Source organism: Protopterus annectens, chromosome 10.part0, assembly GCF_019279795.1.
Source record: "Protopterus annectens isolate FY-2018-M chromosome 10.part0, PAN1.0, whole genome shotgun sequence".
NCBI classification, from domain to species: Eukaryota; Metazoa; Chordata; order Ceratodontiformes; family Protopteridae; genus Protopterus; species Protopterus annectens.
The window spans coordinates 818,375,413-818,397,585 of NC_056744.1; the positions used below are offsets into that span (position 1 = coordinate 818,375,413).

Here is a 22,173-nt window from a genome sequence, read left to right on the forward strand (position 1 = left end):
AATGGCCACTGTCAGCTTGCATACTCTGAGAGCGGGAGAGGGAGTTTGTTCTGGCTCACCACAAGGTTGACACCTAGTGAAAGCACTAGGTGTTACACCCAGCAACAAAATTCAAACCTACCAAGCCTGTGCCATCTGAGTGCATTAACACTCATAAGCTGAGGGAAATTCAGCATGTGGAGCCATACTTCCCTTGGAGAGTAACAGTTAGAAAGCTGCGACACTACTTTTTATGTAGTGTATCTGTGCTTGGTGAAACAGTCAATGCAGTAGATTTATGGGCAAAAAGTGAAATCTTTTGTGCTATTCGGATTAATTGGAGACCTGTAGAGTTCAAAGTAGGTACTGGTTCAAACTGCAATGTTATGTCAGCAGAAACGTTTGCTACAATAAGAGCTGGAGAACAACTTGATTTGGCAAAGCTTGTTGTTTGTTTGTTTATTTATTTCTAGTATGTTAACGGGAAATGTCCACTGGGCTGTGAAGAGCCCTTTGTCAGTGGAGGCCTGGGAAGAAAAGCTCCTCAGTACAAAAATTAAAAGTACACAAAAAAAGTACATAGTAAATGTACACATAAGAAGTACAAGAAGAGAAAACTTGAAGAAAATTATGTACATTGGTAGTATAGCGGTGAAGAGATTCAAACCGATGGCTCATCAGTGCTTTCATGTTACTCTGCTGGGAACAGCTATGACTTACAGTTTTGCATAGTCAAGAGACACATGCAGTCATTATTACACCTCACAGACAGTTTGAAAATGGGACTGCTTTCATTTAGTAAGGAAGTCCACCATGTAAGCTTGTATGAAAACAGCCGAAATTTCACCCAGACTATTTTTTTCTGAGTATGTTGATATTTTTGAACACAAACTAGGCAAACTCCCAGATGTGTACACCATGAAGTTAGACCCTGAGGTAAGCCCAATCATCAGACCAGCACGGAAAGTTCCAGTAGCTACAGGAGCGGCCTTAGATCAACTGGTGCCCTAGGCAAAAGGGCTCCAATGCTCCCCCCCAACCACACCACCCGGTGCCCTCACCCTGGTCTACCTACACCAAATAAATACTGGAAAAGCGCCCCTGCTAGACCAGCACCCTAGGCGGCCGCCTAGTTGGCCTATGCCTAAGGCCGGCTATGAGTAGCTATGCAGAACAGATTCAGAGCTGAGCTAGACAGAATGGTACAGCTAGGAGTAATTTGCCCAGTAGAAGAACCAAATGAATGGGTGTCCTCCATGGCAGTAGCTCATAAAAGAAGCTGAGATGATATTAGAATATGATATTGATCCAAGAGACTTGAACAAAGCATTAAAAAGAACAATGCGCTCAGTCGAGGAAGTTGCTGCCCTCATACCAAATGTCACTGTTTTTTTCTGTCTTAGATGCAAAAAGTTAATTTTGGCAAATTTTGCTTGATTGAAAATCTTCACTGCTAACCACATTCAGTACACCATTTGTAAGGTACCGATTTCTGAGAATACTATTTGGAATAAATTTTGCCAGTGAAGTCTTTCAACATGCGATGGAACAAATGTTTTTTTCTGGCTATCCATGTGCTATTATACTAGATGATATTCTTGTAAGAGGCAATGGTGAAGTCGAACATGATAGAAACCTCAAGAAAGTTCTGGAAAGAGCTCGTGAAAGGGCACTGTGAACTAACATTGGGTGGCACGGTGCCTGGGTAATTGTTTTGGGCTCCATGGCCATTAGTCTAGTACACACCTATGAACTTATGAAGTGAATCTTAAACTGAATTCTCAAAAATGTAAATTCAGGCTAACAGAAGTAACTTATGTGGGTCATTTCTTTACCAGTTCAGTATTACGACTGGATCCTTCTAAGCAAACAGCAATTCTTGAGATGCCAACTCCAGACAATGTACAAGCCTTACAATGTTTTCTTGGCATGGTCAGCTATTTAGGCAAATTCATTCCAGACTTAAGTAAACTATCTGCACCACTAAGAGAACTGACATGTAAAGATGTAATCTGGTCCTGGTCAGAACACCAGAGAGTATTTGATATCCTGAAACAGAAAATTGCCAGTCCACCTACTTTAAGATACTATGACAGTCACAAAACAGTAACTCTTTCCCGTGATGCTTCTAAGTTTGGTCTTGGTGCAGTCATTCTTCAAGAGGGTAGACCAGTAGCCTGTGCATCGAGAACTCTTACCCAAACCAAGATGCAGTATGTCCAGATTGAGAAAGAGCTCCTGGCAATTGTGTTTGCATGTTCAAAACTCAATGATTATATTCATGGCCGATCTATCCAGATAGAAACTGACCACCAGCCTCTAGTCACTATTTTGAGAAAGCCAATGCACACAGCTCTTGCTAGATTGCAATGCATAATGCTCAACTTGCAAAAGTACAATTGCAACTTTGTTTACACAAAAGGCAAACCTCTTTATCTAGCTGATACTCTATCCCGATCACCCAGAAAAAACACAGAACAGCATGAGAATGAGAAACCTGACTATGAAGTCATGAAAGCGAGAATTTTTTCCTCCGCATGTCTTAATGAGCTTAGAACTCACACAGCCTCACATCCAGTTCTCAAGAAGTTCAACAACTTTATCAGTCGAGGATGGGCTTCAAAGCAATTTTGTTTACCAGTAGACATGCAGCAGTATTTTCCTTACAGAGATGAGATTTTGTCAGACAATGGTATCATCATGAAAGGTCCAAAAGTGATTGTTCCAAAATCCTTGCAACAAGAGTATATTAAGATCTTGCACTGTGGCCACCCAGGAACTGATTCTACCAAAAGAAGGTCGAGAGGCCTAGTATTTTGGCTTTCTGTGTCAAGAGATAATGAGAAAGTACTTTCTTCTTGTTCTGTATGTAATAGTACCAAACTGCATCAACAAAAAGAACCACTTCAGTTAAGCCAAATTCCGAACTATCTTGGTCGAAAGTAGCCACAGACATCTTCGAGTGGAAGGGTCAACATTAGTAAGTGTTAGTAGACTCTTATTCTAATTTGTTTGAGATTGACCTACTTCTTAACCTAACTTCTAATACCATCATTACTAAGTTGAAGAGACATTTTTCTGTCCGTGGTATTGCGCACAAAGTCCTTTCTGACAACTGCACACAGTTTACAAGTCAGCAGTTCAAACAATTTGCTGAAACGTGGGACTTTGTTCATATTATGAGTATTCCTGAGTACCAGCAGTCAAACAGCTTGGCTGAATATGCTATTCAAAGCACAAAACAGCTGTTAGAGAGATCCAAATGTGACAATGCCAATGTTTTTCTAAACTTGCTTAATCTCAGAAACATTCCTTGTCATAATCTACTTGGTTCACCTGCCGAGAGACTTATGTCGAGACAAACTAGAACCACATTGCCAATCAGTAACAATCTGTTGGTTCCATGTGCTAAAAACAACAAAGCAGTGAAAACCCAACTCCTAAAAAAGTGTTTGTCCTAGAAGTCCTACTATAAGACCAGCAAACCTCTCAATCCATTAAAAGAAGGGGAGATAGTGAGGATGCAGACAACAAAAGGTTTTGATCGGATTGGACTTGTGAAAAGTTGGTGTGAAGAAACAAGATCATACATCATGGAATCGCAAGGAATGGAATTTAGGCAGAATCAGAAGCGTTTACTACCGGTGTCCGAGCCAGTGTTACAGCATCTTGCCTGTAATAAAAAGACTCTAATTCTCAGACTAGCTTGTCCAATGGTCCTGTTCCACAGGACATTCCATCAGCTATCCCTGATCCTGAGAATATCCTTGAAAGTCCTGAAGTAGAACATTCCCCAGTGACTGTCCCTGTTGCTAAAGCCAGTCCTAACTATTACATTACGAGATCAGGTCGCATTTCCAGACCTAGTTCCAGATACACGGCAACCTGGACATGAATCTTGTTTTGTTTTGTTTATTATTGTCTGTATAATTTCCATACTTATTCAAATCTCACTGTCAATGAGAGACAGCTTAGCAAAGAGGGAGGATGTAGATCAGAGTGTGTGATGTACCTATAAGAAGCATTCCAGTCAGTGGGCATGTGCATATAAGTACTGAGCACATTCAAGCAACAGTTCCTATTCTGAGTGAGCAGCCAGAGTGAAAGCATGTATGAGTGTAGCAGTTAGTTCATTAAGTTTACTGTTCCTGTCATCCATCCTGATGTGTTTGTGTGTAATAAATTACTTAAACAAACACCCATGCCTCATCACCTTATTCAAATGCAGAAGACGAGTGACAGGAGCATCCTCTCGCACTAGGATCTGAGTAATGCCACTTGGGCCTTCAGTAACAATGAGCCATGGTTCACCCTCCTTACGCTTGAGTCGGACACCTGCGATTCCCTCGAGGATGTACTGGTAGAATATTTTGTGGCCTCCACCCCGTTATCCATCAAAGGAACATCTACTGACTCTGAAACGGCCTCCTGGCCAACACTGGCCTTGGGAGAGACGTCTGGATCCGAGGAAGCAGCAGGTAAATCAGGCCTTGGCTTTTTGGTCGGCCCAACACAACTTCCATGTTACGTTAGAGATGTTTTAGGTGCTGATTCTCATGATATAACTTAAGTGAAGCTAAGCGACTATGTAAGGTCTTGGGTACAAACGTCTTACAAATAGCACAGGGAGTATGGTAGTGGTCTGGGCCTAGGCAAAACAAATAAAGGTTGTGTGAGTCCTTATGTGGAATCTGTCTTCCACACTGAAACTTGCCCTTCTTAGTTGACATGTAATCATGCAAAAAAACACAAAGAAAAGCAAAAAATGGTGTCCAAAGGAACAGCAGCCAAGAAAAGACAACATATTTAATGAAGCCCTTTTCGTTTGACATAAATTAAAAGACAACATATTTAATGAAGCCCTTCCGGTTTGACATAAATTAGCAAACTTTTTCAGATAAAACACATTCCAATACAAAAGATATTTAAAAGTTGTTCCATAAATCATGTGATCCAGCATGACCAATCACAACTAAATTATGTAGCAATTCCCCTCCCTTTGTAGAAATGCTCCTACAAAAATAAGAAACCCTATTAATCCAAAAAAGTTTTTTTATATTTAAATTTAAAAATTTCACCTACTGAGTCACAAAAAATATTATATATATATATATATATATATATATATATATATATATATATATATATATGGGTCTACTTCATATGATCGAAAGTTCATATGATCGACAAACTTTTCAGAGAGACCAAAACACCTAAAGCTCAAAACACCGAAAACTCATTTGGTCGAAACTCATAACATCAACACACGACATTCAAAGCATTATGCACTTTCCCCGCTGTAGCGCGACCCTGAAGTTACAATACATAGTTAGGAGTGGGGGGCTACGTCCCCCACATACATAGTAAATTTCACAGATACATGTGGATAGTTGTAACAGAGATGACAATATTTATCTCTGGTCAAGACAGTCACCACACAGCTTGGAAGATATCATTATGGCATAGAGAAACAGCCAGAAATCAAATAAATGAATGGCAGTTCAGAAGACAGAGGAACGATGATGTTGAGTTAAATCTCATTGAAGGATAAAACCTAAAGGTCTGTGAGCCTTGTGCGCCTGGGCAGTGGGACAGAAGGAAAGTCCATCTTTCTTGTCATGGACTGAAGTGCTGTACATTTATTGGGTTTGAACTGGAGAAGCATTTTGTGCCACTCTCATTCCTTATTTCCTTATTTAATGCATGTCAATAAAGTATGAAAATTTATCTTCCTTACTCCTATATGGTTTGCATTTATGAAGATCCATACTTAAATCTGAGTCTCAAAATTCTACCCAAAAGATTAAATATGACAATCAATTGTGTGGTGGTTCTTTCTCCCCACTAGTGGAGGCTCTGGGATATAATAGCAATGGAATTTAAATGGTAAAGTCTCCAGTAAGGAAGGGTGAGGGATGAACGTCCTACAGAAAGCAGCAATCAAAATGCTTTTCACCCCTAATCTTAGCATGCTCAGTCTTGAAATTCTGAGATTCAAATATGTATATTATAATAATAGCCGTGGCTTTGCAAATACAGTGAATCTGTTACTTCATTAAAACAGAATCTAAGGCAATATAGTACTGTTGAAACTGTTGAAATTTAAGTCATGTAATCTTTGAAAATTACAGGCATTACCACTCAAATTTTAGGACAACTTACACCCTGGCAGCACATTTCATGGCTTGCTGTTGCATAACATAAGGAAAAAGATTAAAAAAAAAATAAAACCGGAATATGTCTCAGACTACATTTTACAAATGGGCACTGTGTAGAAGAGTGAATCAGTGAATAGTAATGTCACTTTATATTGACAGCTTTGAGGTTTGGGTTTCAGCAGGGCTGACTTCAGTGTGGACTCTGCATGTCCTCCATGCACTCAAGAAGATCTTCTCATGGTACTCGTAACTCCCTCCCACATTCCAAATAGCTGTGGTAGGTGGACTGGTTGCTCTAAAGTTTCTGTAGTTGTGTGTGTGCACGTGTGTGTGTGTGATATGCAAGAATGATCTGGCAATCTACTCCCATTCCCTACATGCCTACTAAGCACAGTGGAGAGCACTTGCTGCTCATGGGGTCACTAGAAGAGTTAGATGTGACCTGACAGCACTGGATAAAAGGACTAGTTAGAAAGCTAACTTATTAAAACTGCTAAGTGGAGATGTATTTTCTAAAAAAATGGTTTTATTCTTGCTGTCCTCTCCCTAAAACACACATTTTATATGGTGCATGACACAAATGCCAGATAAAATCAGTGAGATTTCAGGGGTATGCCAAGAAGCCATCACCATTACTGATCACATACAGCATTTTAGAGAAAAAAATCCTTGATTTAAAAAGAAAAAGAAGAAACCATGCAATTGTATGATGAAGTACAACAGAATATTGACTTCATACAGCTGGAGACTGACATTTCTGGTCTACGCAGTGTCTATTATGCAGTTACCTGCAGTTTCTCCAAAAGATCCATGTTTTGCCTCTTCAATTGGCTGTTTGCCCTTTCAAGTCTCTCCAGTCTCTCCATATCATCAGACACACTTGTGGCTTCCAGCATCTCATCTTGCAGTACATGGTATTCAACCTCATAGGCATGAAGCTGTTTCGAGATTTCCATCTCAAAGACCTAACATGTAAAAAAAGCATGCAGTTAAACGAAACAAAAAATGTAACTACATATATGTGCAGGGGTTTAAAGGCAAGAGATCAGAAAATTCATATGTGTTTTTAATTTGGAAGACAAGTCACATTCATGATGACAGCAGTCGTATGATGTTTTAGTTTAATTTTATCATGAAAATACTTCAAATTATCCATGTTCCACATATCCTATTAAGTCTGCAATTGATGCTTTGCAAACTGTTTTTATTTACTTTCAATATAAACTGTTTCAGTGATGTACAATAATCTTTTGTTTCTATAAAAATGCAACAGAATCTCTGTGTTAAAATAATGGTTATTAAATATGAATAAAGCAAAGTTATGTAAGATCTTGCAGTAACAGTACATGTCCTTTTAACTACTGCAGTATTCATAACATGCAGGATCTCCTGCGAAGGACAGCACAACATCTGGGCCAGTATGCCAAAGTCTTTACATCCCCCTAGCTTTGCATGTCAGGCATATGCTCCCTGAGCAGGCATAGGGCATATAGGTGATATATATGCATGCTCAATATTCAGAACTGAAGTGTCCCAGGAGAACTACAGTGACTCCAATATGAAGGAAGACGTGCATCTATGAGGGAATAGGAATAGTACAAGAAAAGGAAATACTTCTCTGCCAGTCGAGGTTGCCCAACAAAAACAAACAGAGAAAAGGGGGTAGGAGGAAGGCACTGACGACTGCAACAGTGAAAGGAATGACATCTACTGTTACGGTAAGACCTTACACAGGTGAACTACGTTCTTCCTTATCATAACATGCGACAGATTTCCAAAGCTACTGAAAAGAATGGGAGGAGGAAGGTATAGAGGAGCCCACCAGAAACCCATGAAGAATAGCACTTGCAAATCCTGCATGGTTCTGGAAATGACATCCAACGTGTAATGTTTAGTAAAAGTGTGGACAGAGAGCCAAGTAGCAGCTTCAAGGTTGGATCTAGTATGCAAACCTTTGAAGAAAGCTCCAGAAGAGGCTACTACCTTCGAAGAATGAGCTCGTACTGAAGCAAAAAGCTGGTTGCTGTGAGAAAAATTAACAAAAAGCCCAATGTCTCAGTATAAAAAGAAACAAAAATCTGGTCACATTTGTGGACAGCCTTTCCCTTATGCAAATAATACCTGAGCTGTCTATGTAGAGCCAAAGTGTGAAGAACCTTCTCACAAGCAGACTGCAGAAAAGGAAACAAGGAAGCAAATTGGATAGACTGATTAAGAGACAACTCATTAACCACCTTGGGCATAAAAGAAGGATTTGCACTCAGACACACCCTATCTCTATGAAAAATCAAAAATGGCCGTCAGCAACTGAGGTTTCAGAAACTCTCTTGGCTGATGTACAACCAACTAAGAAAACAGTCTTCCTGGTGATAAGTTGCAAAGAGGAAGAAATGGGGTGAAAGAGAGCCTGGGTCAGTTTTTCAAGGACAAAACTAAGGTCCCAAGGGGAGGAAACAGTTTTCTCAGGGGCCTGATATGAAGGATGCCATTAAGGAATTGTTTGACCTCAAAATGAGAAGCCAGCAGTGGGTTCAAAGGCAGACAAGCAGAAACTGCTGACACTGAGCTTCAACAGAAAAATATGTTAGGCCTGCATGGAACAGTTCACATAAGTAAGAAAGGATTATGGGATCCTGGTGATGCGTGAGACACCAAACAGAAAATCTCTTCCATTTTGCCATATAGGATTTTCTGGTAGTGAGTTTCCAGGCCTCCTGCAGAACCCTAAGCATGCTCTCAGAAAAGTGGTGTCTAAAAGGGATAAAAACTGTATCACTCAAAGTTCAAACTCAAGCGTGGACAACTGAGGGTGAATGAGAGAGCCCCTGTCTTGTGTGAGAAGATCCATCCAGCGAGGTAACTTGTGACAACAGCCTCTAGCCAGGTGAAAGAGAAGGGGGAACCAGTGCTGTCTGAGCCAAAAGAGTCTCACCAACAAGATTCTGAGGAAGTCCTTCCTGATTTTGTGCAGGACCCTGGGAAGTTGAGGAAGAAGAGGATAAATATATAGGAACATTCCCTTCCAAGAAAAGGACACGGCATCCACCTTTCAGGTCAGAGGACTTGGGACTCTGAACAAAATTGGGAAAGTCGCCTTTCAGAGGGGAGGCAAAAAGATTCACTTGAGAAATACCCCACCAATGTAATATGTTCAGAAACACCTCTCCGTGAGGCATCCATTCGTGAGATTATGTCCTGGATCTGCTCATGGAGTCTACTATAACGTTGTGTTTTGAATGAATGCAGACTGACTGAAAAGCTAGCTGATAACCAAGTCCCAGGTCTGAAGGACTAGTCTGCAAAGAAGTTAAGACCTTGTGCCCTCCTGTTTGTTGATGTACCATATGACTGTGTGTTGTTTGTAAAGACCTTCAAGGGGCCTGGAGACCAAAGAGAATGGCAGGTCTAGACAGGAAAAATGAGTCCTCGTCTCTTTTCTATTGATGTTGTCTGATGAAGGGTAAATAGACTCTGCACCTTCAGATTGTTAGAAGAGACTACCCACCCCAGACCGAAAGTGTCTGTGAACAGCTCCTGAGTAGGGATAGGAGGCTGAAAAGGCAAGCCTGGACTGATGGAGATCTGCTGAATCCAACTATGAAACTCGATTTTTAGGCAAGGTAGTAAAGGAACTAGAAAATTCAGAGGTTGGCATTGCTGTAGACATACCATCTTTAGGTTCCATGGAAGCTTCCTCATTTGACATTTTGACAAGGGAAGCATGGGGGTGGCAGATGTCATGAACACCAAGGCTCTGAAAAATTCCCTTGCAGGAATAATTAAAAGGGGAAGAAAAGTCTGGTAGTAGGTTTTCAGAGACAAAACCTTGGGAGAAAGAAGAGAAGCTTACATTGCAATGGTTTGGATTCTGCAACCAAGAAAAAATGTGTTCTGGATAAGGAGTCAGAACTGACTTCTTTAAATGGATGGTGAATCCCAGACTGCATAGGAGGTGCAAGGTGAACTGTAGATCCCACAAAAGCCTGGGTTGAGAGGGAACTTGAAGAAGCAGGTCATCCAGATATGGGAATATCTGGATTCTGTGAAACCTGCAAAGGGCTACGATAGAGGCCAGAGATTTGGTGAATACCCTTGGGGCTGGAGAAAAATCAAAGGGCACAGCAGAAAAAGTACAGTTGTGTGCACTTACCATAAATGTAGATGTTCAAGTGTATTCACTGTTGCAGTCATCACTTGTGGGCTATCCCTGTTGGGTAGCCCTCGGCCGACCTGAATACCAGAGTAAAGGGTTTCCCTCCTGTGTTAGCTGTCTGGTGTCTGAAGCTGATGTCAGGTCGTCTGGGCTATAAAATGAGGCAGCCAACTCCATTACATCAGTTTTTCTTGCCCCCAATAGGTAGGAGCCCCCAAGAAAGAGAAAAGGGGGGATGGTCGGAGGGAAACAGGACGGCATCAGTGAATATACTCGAACATCTACATTTATGGTAAGTGTAGACAACTGTACTATGTTCTTCATGTTTCACTGTTGCAGTCATCACTTGTGGGAAGATTCCCAAAGTTGAGAAACAGGGTGGAGGGAAGGACGGGAAGGAGCAAAACTCCACGGTTGCACCATTTCAAGGGAATGCCAGCATGCCCTGCAGGACTATAGATGCAAAGCCTGCCCTGGTTTTGGAGAAGGTAGCCAGTTGGTAGTGTTTGGTGAATATGTGGATGGCTGTCCAGGTAGCAGCTTCCAAAATATCCTTGGTTGGAACCCCTCTCAGGATAGCAGTGGTAGTAGAGGCTGCCCTAGTGGAATGTGATCTGATGGATTTGGGAGGACTATTTTCATGAAAGGAATAGCAGAAATGGATGCAATGTGATATTCATTTAGAAATGGTCTGTTTTGATATGGGTTTCTCCTCTGCTCCAAGAACGAAACAGACCAGTAGCTAGTCAGATTTTCTGAATGACTTGGTCCTAATCCAGGTAATATCTCAATTGTCTGTGCACATCCAGGGTATGCAAAATTCTTTCCCCTTTTTTATGGGGATTGAGAAAGAAGGTAGGGAAGATGGATGGCCTGGTCGAGGGTAACATTTGAGACCACCTTAGGAATAAAGGAAGGATTGGTCCTAAGAGACACCCTGTCAGCACAGAAAATGATGAAGGGCTCAGTGGTCATAAGGGCCTGGAGCTCAGAAACTCTCCTGGCTGAGGTGCAGCAAGAAGGCAGTTTTCCAAGAAAGGTACTTCAGGTCCACTGAAGCAGCTGGCTCAACAGGAGGCAAAGACAATTTTTCCAGGACAAAGTTTAGATCTCACACTGGTGCTGGTGGCCTTCCAGGTGGTCTGATGTGGGCCACTCTCCTAAGGAACTGCTTTAACAGGTGAAGAGAAAATAGGGACTGATCCGACTGGATACTGGCAGAGATAGCCGAGGCATGTATCTTGATAGAGGAATATGACAATCGCTTCTCTAGGAGCTCTGCCAGGTAGTCCAGAACCAATGTTGGACTGGCATGGGTGCTGTTAACACCCTTGCTCTGGCACCAGAGAGTAAATCTTTTCCATTTGGTGGAGAAGGATTTTCTGGTGGTGGGCCTCCTGGCCTCCTTAATAATATTTAAAACCTACCAGCTTAAAGCTGTAGTGCCATCCACCTTTGGGGTATAAGCCATGTGGGCAACTTTGGATGCAATATCTTCCCTTTCTCCTGAGTCAGAAGGTTTGCTGTGAGAGGCAGGTGAATGGGAGACTCTTTGACCAGACTAAGGAGCAAGGGGTACCAGTGCTGTCTAGGCCAGTCTGGAACAATGAGAATAGCCTTTGGCCCTTCCTCCCTGATATTGAGAAATACCCTGGGAATCAGGGGCAAGGGTGGGAATGCGTACACAATCAGGTTGCCCCAGTGGAAGGAGAGGGCATCCACCCTCCATGCTTCTGGAAGGAACTCTCTGGAGCAGAACTTGGTTAGATGGTGGTTCTCTGTGGTTGCAAAAAGGTTTGTGTCCAGGTTTCCCCAGTTTTGCCTGGTGCTGAGAAAGGTCCTTTTGTGCAGCTGCCACTCATGGGGATCCAGGAGGCTTCTGCTTAACTGGTCTGCCAGGGTATTCTGTTTCCCTGGGATATATGGAGCTATCAGATGCAGTCCCAGATTTGAGGCTGACTGCCAGATTTGCATAGCTAAGCAACACAGTGGGTAGGAGTGACTGCCCCCCTGCTTGTTGATATACCACATTACTGTTGTGTTGTCTGTCTTGAGTAAGTACACTCCTGGTCTCAGGTGATCCTTCAAAGCTAGGATTGCCCTGTGCACCGCCAGCATTTCTTTTAGGTTGATATGGAGGCACTTAACCTCCTGTTCCCAAATGCCCTGAGTGCACATACTTCCTCTGTGTGCCCCCCAGGCTGTGTCTGAAGTGTCTGTGGTGATGGTCTGGCCCTGGGGAAGAGTGATGAAGGGTAGACCCTTGTTCATGGTGCACGCCTCTGCCACCATAGGAGCTCCTTCTTTAAGCAAGGAATCAGGGGCAGCTGGTGTTCCAGTGACTGTGAATATTGGCACCAATGGTTCCTGAGGTACCATTGTAGTTTCCTCATGTGCAGTCTGGCTAGGGGTACCAACAGGATGCAGGAGGACATGTATCCCAGCGCTTGCAGTAATTTCCTTGTAGTGAAATGGGTCCTGCAGGCCAGCTGTGAAAAGTAAGAGGAGAGGAAGCTCTGCTTCTCTGGAGGGAGGGAGGCTGTTTGTGTTGATGTGTCCAGTAGAGCTCCCAGGAAGGTTAACTTTCTTGTGGGGTGAATTTGGGACTTCTCCCGGCTAATTGTGAATCCCAGGGAGGTTAGTAGAGTCTGAAGAAAAGTATGGTCCTGCAGGAGTCTTTCCTTGGTGTCTGCCTGGATAAGGCAGTCGCCCAGGTAGGGATAAATCTGCATGCCCTTTTGTCTGCAAAAGGCAATGACATGGGCCAGGCACTTGGCAAAGACTCTGGGAGCAGCAGATAAACCAAAGGGCAGAGCAGAGAACTGAAAGTATTCTGACCTTGCTCTGAAGTGCAGGAAACTCCTGCAGGACTTCCTTATGGGGATATGGTGGTAGTAGGCATCCTTTAGAACTATTGTCACTAGCCAAGCATGTGGTATCAGCATTAGTAAAAGCTTGTGTAGGGTCAGCATTTTGAATTTTGGGACCAGGAGGGACAGATTCAGAGTAGATAGGTTGAGAATAGGGCACCTGGTACCCTCCTTTCATGGTGCCAGGAACAGTCTGGAATAAAATCCGTTTCCAGCCTGTTCCTTTGGTACAGGTTCCACGGTGCCTTGGGCACAAAGCTTTTGGACCTGGTGGATTGCCTCTGCCCTCTGATTTGCTGGTACATCTGGGAAACCAGAATATCTGGGGTTTTCCTTGAAAGGGAATCTGTACCCGCTAGTAATAATTTTTAGGACCCATAGATCTGAGGTGATGGACTGCCAATTCTCTAGGAAGAGGGAAAGTCTTCCTCCTAGTCTCTTTGGGGGGATGGGGAGGCAGAGGGTAGGGGAAAGAGTCATTGTGAGTCCTTGGAGAAGGGAGTGGGCTTAGAACTCCCTTGTCTAGGCATTGCAGTGGTTCACTGTCTGGATCTCTGTTGGTTTTGTAACTGGTGCCTAGAAGACCTGTCCCTGTGCCCCTTCCTCTGCACAGGTTTTGTTTGAGCAGGAAAGAACCAATGCTTTGTGGGGAAGTTCCTACTGAGCGTGGGAGGATGTACCTGCAAAAAATCCTTCACAGTCTGCATCGACTTGGCCTTGTCTTCCATTTTCATAATAACCTCCTCAGCTTTAGGTCCAAACAGCTGGTCATTGTCCAGAGGGTCATCTAATAATTTGGAATTACCTGGTCAGGCAATGGTTGTTTCCTTAACCAGGCATGCCTTCTGATCACTGAGCCAGATACTGCAGCCCTGCTAGACGCTTCCAAGGCATCAAACCCATACTGCAGGGAATGCTTGGCTACCTGGGAGCTAGAAAGTATAAGATCTGCTAGTTCCCTGGTTGTACTACTGTCTGGTAGGGTGGACATTTTTTGTTTTAATAATTCCAGCACATTTTGTTGGTATATGAGCATATTAAATTTACAATTCAGAGCTCTAATGGCTAAGGTAGCTGAAGTGTAGACCTTCTTTCCTAGTCTGACTAAGGCTCTGCTCTCTTTATCAGGTGGGATGGGTTTTTTTTTGAGACGCTAGTCCTAGCTCCCTTAGGACCCTGAGTAATGACATCTGGGTCAGCTGTAAGGTTTTTAAAAAGATACTTGTGGGTGTCTTGCACCCTATAATATCTGTCTGGATTTCTGGCGGCAGGGGGGAGAAAGTCCAGGGTGAGTGTATATTCCAAGAAGACGTCCTCCACCACATCTAGGATTGGGGGAATGGCCACAGGTTTGTGCTGTGGCAGGTCAAGGAACTCTCTCAGTCTCTTCTTTGACAAGGGTAATCCTGTGCCTCCCAGTGAAAATGTTCCCTGAGGGAATTTAAAGTTTCCATGAAAGAGAGGACCTCAGGTGGGGAGGCAGAAGGAATGGGGTCTTCAGCATCAGAATCCTGAAATGCTGCAAAAGGCTGCCCTTCAATATCTTACTCTTCTAGTTCAGACCCTTCTGACTCCTGGTCAGAAAGAGCCTCAGGGGAAGTGTCACTCTTCCTTTTGGTTGGGGTGGTTTGAGTAGGCTGGCTTCCTCTTATCAGAGTGATAAAATCCTCTGCCATTCTGAGCAGCTGATATGATTGTGTGGCAGGCTGAGTGGAAGGAAGTCAGTGGCTGGGCCCCTGGGATGTGGTCTTTTTAGGGGTAGTCCTGGTCTTCAGCCTCGTGGATTCAATGGCCTTATGCAAGATTAGTTTAACCACAGCCGTGGTCATCGATTTCTGCCTAGCATCAGTCATTGGTACGGTTTTTACGGAAGCCTGTGCCTGCGAAGTGGCTCTGGACCAACCACAGGACTGAAGGCCAACATACCGGCAGGAGAAGATGGACCCGGCGACAATCCAGACTCCAAATAGGTCTCTGTAGAGGCCTGCGATGATTCCCCAGCTGGTGTCAGAGGCTGCAAAGGTGCCTCACTGAGTTCAGCTACTCTAATAGATGGTAGGCTAGCTGACTTCGGATCAGAATCATCAGAGGGCCTAACTCACTGAGGCCTATCCTTTTCCTTATCTTTCTTCTTTTTTGGAAATTCAACAGCAGCCTGACCGAAAGACACCATTTCATGGTGAGAAATTCTCTCACTGAAGTGTCTAGCTACAATTTCAGCCCTTCTTCTAGTTGTCCTAGCATTAAACAGAGCACAGAACCGACATCAGTGGACGTTGTGGTCTGGGCCTATGCAGGTGACACACAGGACATGAACGTCTCGGTGTGGGATCTTATTTCTACAACGGAGACAATTATTAACTTTCTCTGACATTGGTTAAATACAAGAAAAGGTTCCCCAATGGGGTACCTTAGCTTTAGACTATTACTCTCTCACTCTGGCAACTGCAGACCGATGCACTTGTGAACTGCTTCTGCTTCGAGCTCCACGGCAAGAAAGACTAATGTAATGGTGTTGGCTGCCTCATTTTATAGCTCTGATGAACTCACATCAGCTTCAGACACCAGAGAGCTGATGCAGGAGGGAAGCCCTTTACTCTGGTATTTGGGCTGGCCGAGGGCTACCCAGCACGAATAACCCACAAGTAATGACCTCAACAGTGAAGCATGAAAAACATCTGAAAATGAGAGGAAGAAACAGAGAAATGTAAAAACTTCCTGAAAAGAGGGTTAACGGGAATGTAAAGATAGGCGTGCTTTAGGTCTACGGAGATCAGAATGGCCTATGGAGGTAAGAAGGAAACAGAGTCTGGTGAAAAAGTATTCAGAAAGAGTGAATTTTTAAAAATGTGTTAAGAAAGGAGAGGTCTAGGACAGATTTCTATGACCCATCTTTTCTGGGAACCAGAAACATCCTGGAATAAAACCCTGCTCCTCTCTGGGATTCTGAAACAGGTTGGATGGTGCCCTGATCCAAAAGATCCTGCAGAACTACAGAAAAATTAGAAAGTTAGTTTAGAGGAGGTTGAGGAAGACTTCAGAAGGAGAAAAGGGATTTCGATGCCTTAAAATAACCATGACAGATAATGGATAGAACCTCAGAGTCTGAAGTAATCTGTTGCCAGACAGGGAAAGAAAGGGAAACATGGCTGATGGAAGGGGGGAGAAAATGTGTTGGATGGAGGCAGATTTGTCCTGAAAAGGCACTTTTTGAGCTTTAGAAGTCTGAGTCGATTTATTAGAGAATATGCACTTAGGAACCCTTTGCCCTTTAGATGACTGATAAGGCTGTCTGCCAATAAAGGCAGTCTTAGAAGGATAGTGAAATTCAGGGATGGAAGAAACAAAAATCTGTTTAAAATCCTTCATGACTTTACCTTTGTTTTGTAGAGTCCTAAACAAGTCAGCAGCAGTAATACCAAAGAGATTTTGGTTGCGAAGGGAGCATCTAAGAGCCTGGCCTTAATATCACCAGGTAAGGGCTGGAGATGAAGCCAAGAACATTTCCTAATAACTGAACCTGAAGCCGCAGCTCTAGTAGATGCATCAGCTGCATCATAACTAGACTTGATTGACTAATGGGCTATCTGTAATGTAGAGCTCAATAAGAAGAGGGCACCAGACTTACCTTCGGTGTCAGGAAGATCTGACAACCCTGCCCCCAACCAAGTTGAGCCAAAAAGGGCTAAAATATACCTGGTCATATGGGTTTGATAATTTAGGGCCTAAAGGGCACAACAGCAGCAAAAGTATAAACCTTTTACTCCAACCTTTCCATAGCTCAAATGTCTATCAAAAGGGAGAAGCTTGGAAAAGAGGAAAAACTTGCATTGTTTGCCAGCAAAAACAGAGACCACAACAGGGTCTGAAGGAGGACATTTATAAAGGTCTTAAAGGCCTCAGGCACCTTACAAAAACAGTCAGGCTACTTAAGAGCCAGAGTTTGGGGATCAAGATACAAAGAAGCAGCTGCAAATGAATAAAAAATGCATAAGACACAGAGGATACAGCAGAAGGTTTATGGAGTTCCATTTGTAACAATTCATAACACCTCTTTTGTCTATCAGCAACCTGGGAACAATCTCACTAAAAATGCTCCATCATGCAAACCACACTTTCCCCAAAGGACAACTCCTCAAAGGAAGAATCAGAACTCAAGGAATCCTCTTCTTCAGACCACAGTCTAAGGGCGAAGTAATTTGTGAGGAATAAGCTAAAGATTTGTCTTCTGAATCCACCTCCTCATCCGAAGAATCCGATTCTCAAGTCTTTTTGGCTGGAGTACATGACCAAGGAGAAGCAGGAACAGACAACCCCTGAAGAGGATTCAAGGCCATCAGGGCATTAAACAAACCCTGGGTAATGTCCTGCTATTCCTTCTGAGAATCTTTAACAAAGAGAGGAATATGTTTAGTTTTCTGCTTCTTCTTTAAAGGGATGTCAGCTTGGACCAACCTAGGGTCTCACAGCCATGCCAAGATTCAATAAGGGTACCAGGAGTCTCTTCTCTAACAAGAGTCTGGGGAATCCCCCCAGGCCCTTTGGAAAAGATCAGTCATGGTTCCCCCTCAATATACATGGCAGATGTCTGCATAGTCTCATAGGGCATGTGAGAAACTGATTCCATTCTGGCCTCTGATAGGCTCATGGCAGAGGAAACTGGTGTCAGCACCGGACTGTCTTTGGGGTCTTTAACCACCTTGAGAGAGATGTCTGGCAGGGACTGGACAACAGCAGAGTCAGACAGAGACTTTTTGGTCTTCTTTTTAAGAGATACCTGTACCTCGGGGCTGGCGGATTTGGCCATGGTACCCTAGGTCAAAAATTTGAGGCACTGGTTCTCAAGGTAAATGGATAAAGAGGACAGACAGCTGCAAAGAGTTTTGGGAACAAAAGCCTAACAAATGATACACTGGATATGGTTGCGTGAATCGCCTAGGCAGAATAAAAATTTCTCATGACAATCTTTATGGGGAATCTGCCTCCCACATTGACATTTTCTCTTCCTGGATGACATGAACCCATAGTACACAAGAAAAGAAGGAACCACAATGGCACACTTATTGTAAACAGCTCGGTTGAAAAAAACAGCTCAGGAAATGGTATTCAGAATGATGTTCAGCTGTAGCTTCCAGACTGGCAGCAATGAAGTTCTGAGTATTGAGCTTGCGTACATCACCTACATCTCCTACCATTAAGCAGTGAGCATACATCTGATGTATGACACTGGGAGGAAGCAAAGACGTGGGTATACTGGCTGGACATTGGGCTATCCTTGGCAGGAGATCTCACGTTATGAATACTGCAACTGATAAGGAAAGACATCAATGAGTGCCTCCTAAAAAATAATGTCTTTCAAATGACATAAAATGAGAAAGCTAAATACAGGAATATCTGCATAAATACATTCACTTCATAAAACACTGAAATGGTCAGCATTAAACTGTTTTAAACAAAGTCCAGATTGCACTTACTTCAATGTTGTAAAAAGGAGGTGATGCAATCTGCATTTGATATAGACACATATTTATTTTCTTGATGGTTATGTTAACACATTCAGTTTTGAAGGAAATTTCTGTTTATCTGTTTTTACTTGCTTTTTGGAACAAGTACGTGGACTGGAACACCTGCGCATCTTTGCAGCCACAACTCAGTTAAAGACAAGGCTCAGAACAAGCTTATACAAAACAGTAAATCGGCTGCAATACTTTAAGGCAAGATATGTGCACTAAACAAATATACATCACAATTATGAATAGTCATTTAATATGAAAACTTGTTCTATGCAACCGTTCCCTCAGCCTGAAAGTAACAAATGGTCATCAGGCTATTAATGTTAAAATATGTGATGTACAAACATTAGTGAGGCAAAACATCTTTGTACAGTCTTGTCAATTAAGTAGGTGAAAGATGTTAACTTCAAAGGGTGTCAGTCAATATACCAAAGTGAAAACAGAAGTATGGCGAACAATGTATACTATAAACATGGCTATCAGTCTTTCTTTCTTTCTATATGAAAGCCACTGATGTAAACTGAATATACATGAGAAAGTTTGATTACAGAGATGCTACACAGAATTCCACCATTAAGGGCTGTTGTTCTCCAAGCCAGTATTTCACTATACCAATTGCACTTACCTTGACTGCAGAGGTAATTGTTGGAGAAGTTGCAAAAGGTGGTAGAGCAGGTGCAGCTCTGCAAATAGCAGTTAGTAAGTTGCATAACTTAGAAGCCTGCTTGGAAAGGTACGAAAGTCAGTATGATTCAATTAAAACAAATAGAAAGAGTGTCAGAGTTAACAGCAGATCACTGCAAAATGTTAGGTACTGGGTGATGGGACAGAAGCTGTCTCACGTGTTGCAGTTTATACACAGGACTTCCAAGTCAGAAAATGTTCTCAGGAAAATTAGAAGACAACCACTTTAGTCAGGTAAAAAAATGATAAACTTTCCTAAGGTACTGCACCATGAAAAGAAGAGACAGGAGGAGCCTGTGATATACTTTAGTTACAATCAGAGTGAACAGAATGTAGCTAATATTCCACAACACTGATTAAGATTTCCTTCCCTAATGTTCTTGCTGCATCATTTGCTAAAGTTTTATATACAGTGTAGCAAACTTTTTGCAATGTTGTTGTTGTTGTGTCTTTCGGCTTTTCCCGGTTAGGGGTCGCAACAGCGGAACTCTGGTCCGTTAATGACTGGCAGTTGATTTTTACGTGCCGAGTTACCAGCCCTGACGCGTACCTTCAACGAAGGCACGCCCATTCACGCATGTCAATGTATTGTATAAAGATTTCCTGGTTCTTGCTGATATGTAATGAAAACGATACGGTAAGGGTCCATCAAAATGCCTAGGTGTCTGGAAGAAACTGTAAAAGGCAGTTCTGGGACATACTTCTTAGGGGTCCCTAATGAAATTTCAAGACTCACATTGCTGAGCTCCTAGAGGCAAAAAAAAAGACCAGAAAATTCAGAACAGATCATATCAAACATTTTTCGAGGGGCAAACCCCATGCACCCCCCCCCAAACTTATAAAAAATAAAATCACCATTCCTTACAGAAAGGAAATATTCTGAGAAATGGCAATCTCAGGCTTAGTGAATAAGTCCATAGTTTTGGCTATTCAGTCTCCACATTTGGAGATTTGGCAATGAAAGTGCCAAGATATTAAATGGTTATCATTTCTTATTTTTGTTGATGTTGCAAACAACATGCATTTGGTTTTGGTGAATTTAATTTTCAGGTACTTTTCTGCAAACAAGCTCTTAGTGATGCTGAAACAACTATTTTGTGATGATTCCCTCCTCAGTCTCTGAAAATCAAGGTTCCACTCTCTTGTGAGCAGATATTACCATACAAAGACCTGACTACAATGCAATATTCAGCATCCCTCTCTTGCTTTTTTTTTTTGTAATGATTTCTGTTTTCTTTTCTGCACCCGGTGGTGACATAGAGACTCTTGCGGAGATCAAAGTCCTGCATTTTGAATGGTTCTATAAATATTAAAAGTGTACTAAACAGAACGGCCACAGTCTTAAATTAGTATATTAAAAACAAATCAGTATGCTTTTAAATTTAAATAGTTCAAAATATGTATACATGTTATTCAGGCTGTGAATGGTCTGATTTTGTCACATTACTCATTACTCACAATTTTGTGCAAGAAGTGATGGGCAGCAATTCTTTATTCTGAGGAAATCTTGAATAAAGAGATGAAAGTGATAAATCATTTCAATGGAACTCCTTTATTCCTTCTGGTATGGCGGCTAGTAGACTTTGGCCTTGGTACATACTTATCATGTCGTTTGGAGTGTTTTTGAAGGTATTTACTGCAATAAGTCTGAATTTACTTATGAATTTATTAGATAGAAATAAGTAACTGAGGTTTCGTGAGTGTGATTCCCAGTGGATTTAGGTATTTAGAAAATTTATAACATTATTTTTTGTACTTAATTGCCATCAGATTACAAGTATATATTTTTTTACAAAATGAACAACAAAAATACAATTTTAATAGGACAGGAGTCACTCTATGAAACCTGTTGGCTAGAGGAATTTTCCTCCGAAGCATGCTAGGTTAATCAGCCATACTCTGTGAGTGACAAGAAAGAAGTGGCAAACATGTGGTCAGGCATACTTTTCCATCTGAGCTTGTGCAGTGAAGACCCAGCATGCTCCTGTGGGGGAACACCTGCCCCAAGTGTGGCAGCTAGGAATTAAAAGAAATGTGCTGAGAAACAGCCCTCAGGAAATAATTCATAATGTTACTCCACGTAGGCCACTTGAAATATAATACCATATTTAATGCAGCATTGCACCTCTCATGTTACTACGTTTTCATTTGATTTATCTGACTAGGAGGGATCTACTGGCTAATATAAACAACAAGGTAGAACCATTACTGAATTTTGCACACTCTGCATCTGAACATGTTTAATGAGTGTGTAGAAATGGCACCATCTGGTTCTTTTAAGTCAGCCGTGCAACTGCTGTGCAACACTGCTAATATGTCCTTGCAACTGTAGGCATTAAGGTAGTTATTTAAGCATCTCTGGTTGATATTGTGTCATTTTAAATTCTTTGTTTGCACTTTGCAATAAACATGTGTTGCTCCTCTATTCCGGGGATTATTTATTTTCCTCTTCATCTCTGAGGGGGAGTGTCAACTGAAGGACTGCTCACAGTGCCAAGTAGCCTAGCTACAGCTCATAGGTTAATAGGAGATTACAAGGTTAATGGCTTAAGGTCCCTTACAAGCCTAACCAATATAACCTGATGTTACCCAATATATGGTCTGTAAGAACAAGATGATGGCATGGATTTATGCCTGTGCATTGAGTATCTTACAGACTGGCCCTGTCCATAATGGACATGGGCACTACTCCAGGTGTGAATTTGTGATTCCCCATCCATTGATCCAAATTTTGTTTGAAGAAGGCCAGGGAAAGGCTCTGTTTAATGTGAATAGGAAGCCTGTTCCCAAGAAGGGGCAATCTCTGAAACACATAT

General features: G+C 42.3%; 1 protein-coding gene across 5 annotated transcripts in view; it reads right to left on the reverse strand.

Annotated features, from left to right (window-relative positions):
• Positions 1-22,173, reverse strand: part of TBC1D4 (TBC1 domain family member 4) — a 2,350,609-nt gene that overhangs the window by 31,820 nt on the left and 2,296,616 nt on the right. For all 5 annotated transcript variants that reach the window (XM_044085628.1, XM_044085627.1, XM_044085626.1 and 2 more), the window contains one exon: positions 6,926-7,102. In XM_044085628.1, the coding sequence (XP_043941563.1) occupies positions 6,926-7,102 (177 nt within the window). The remainder of the gene's footprint in view (positions 1-6,925; positions 7,103-22,173) is intronic.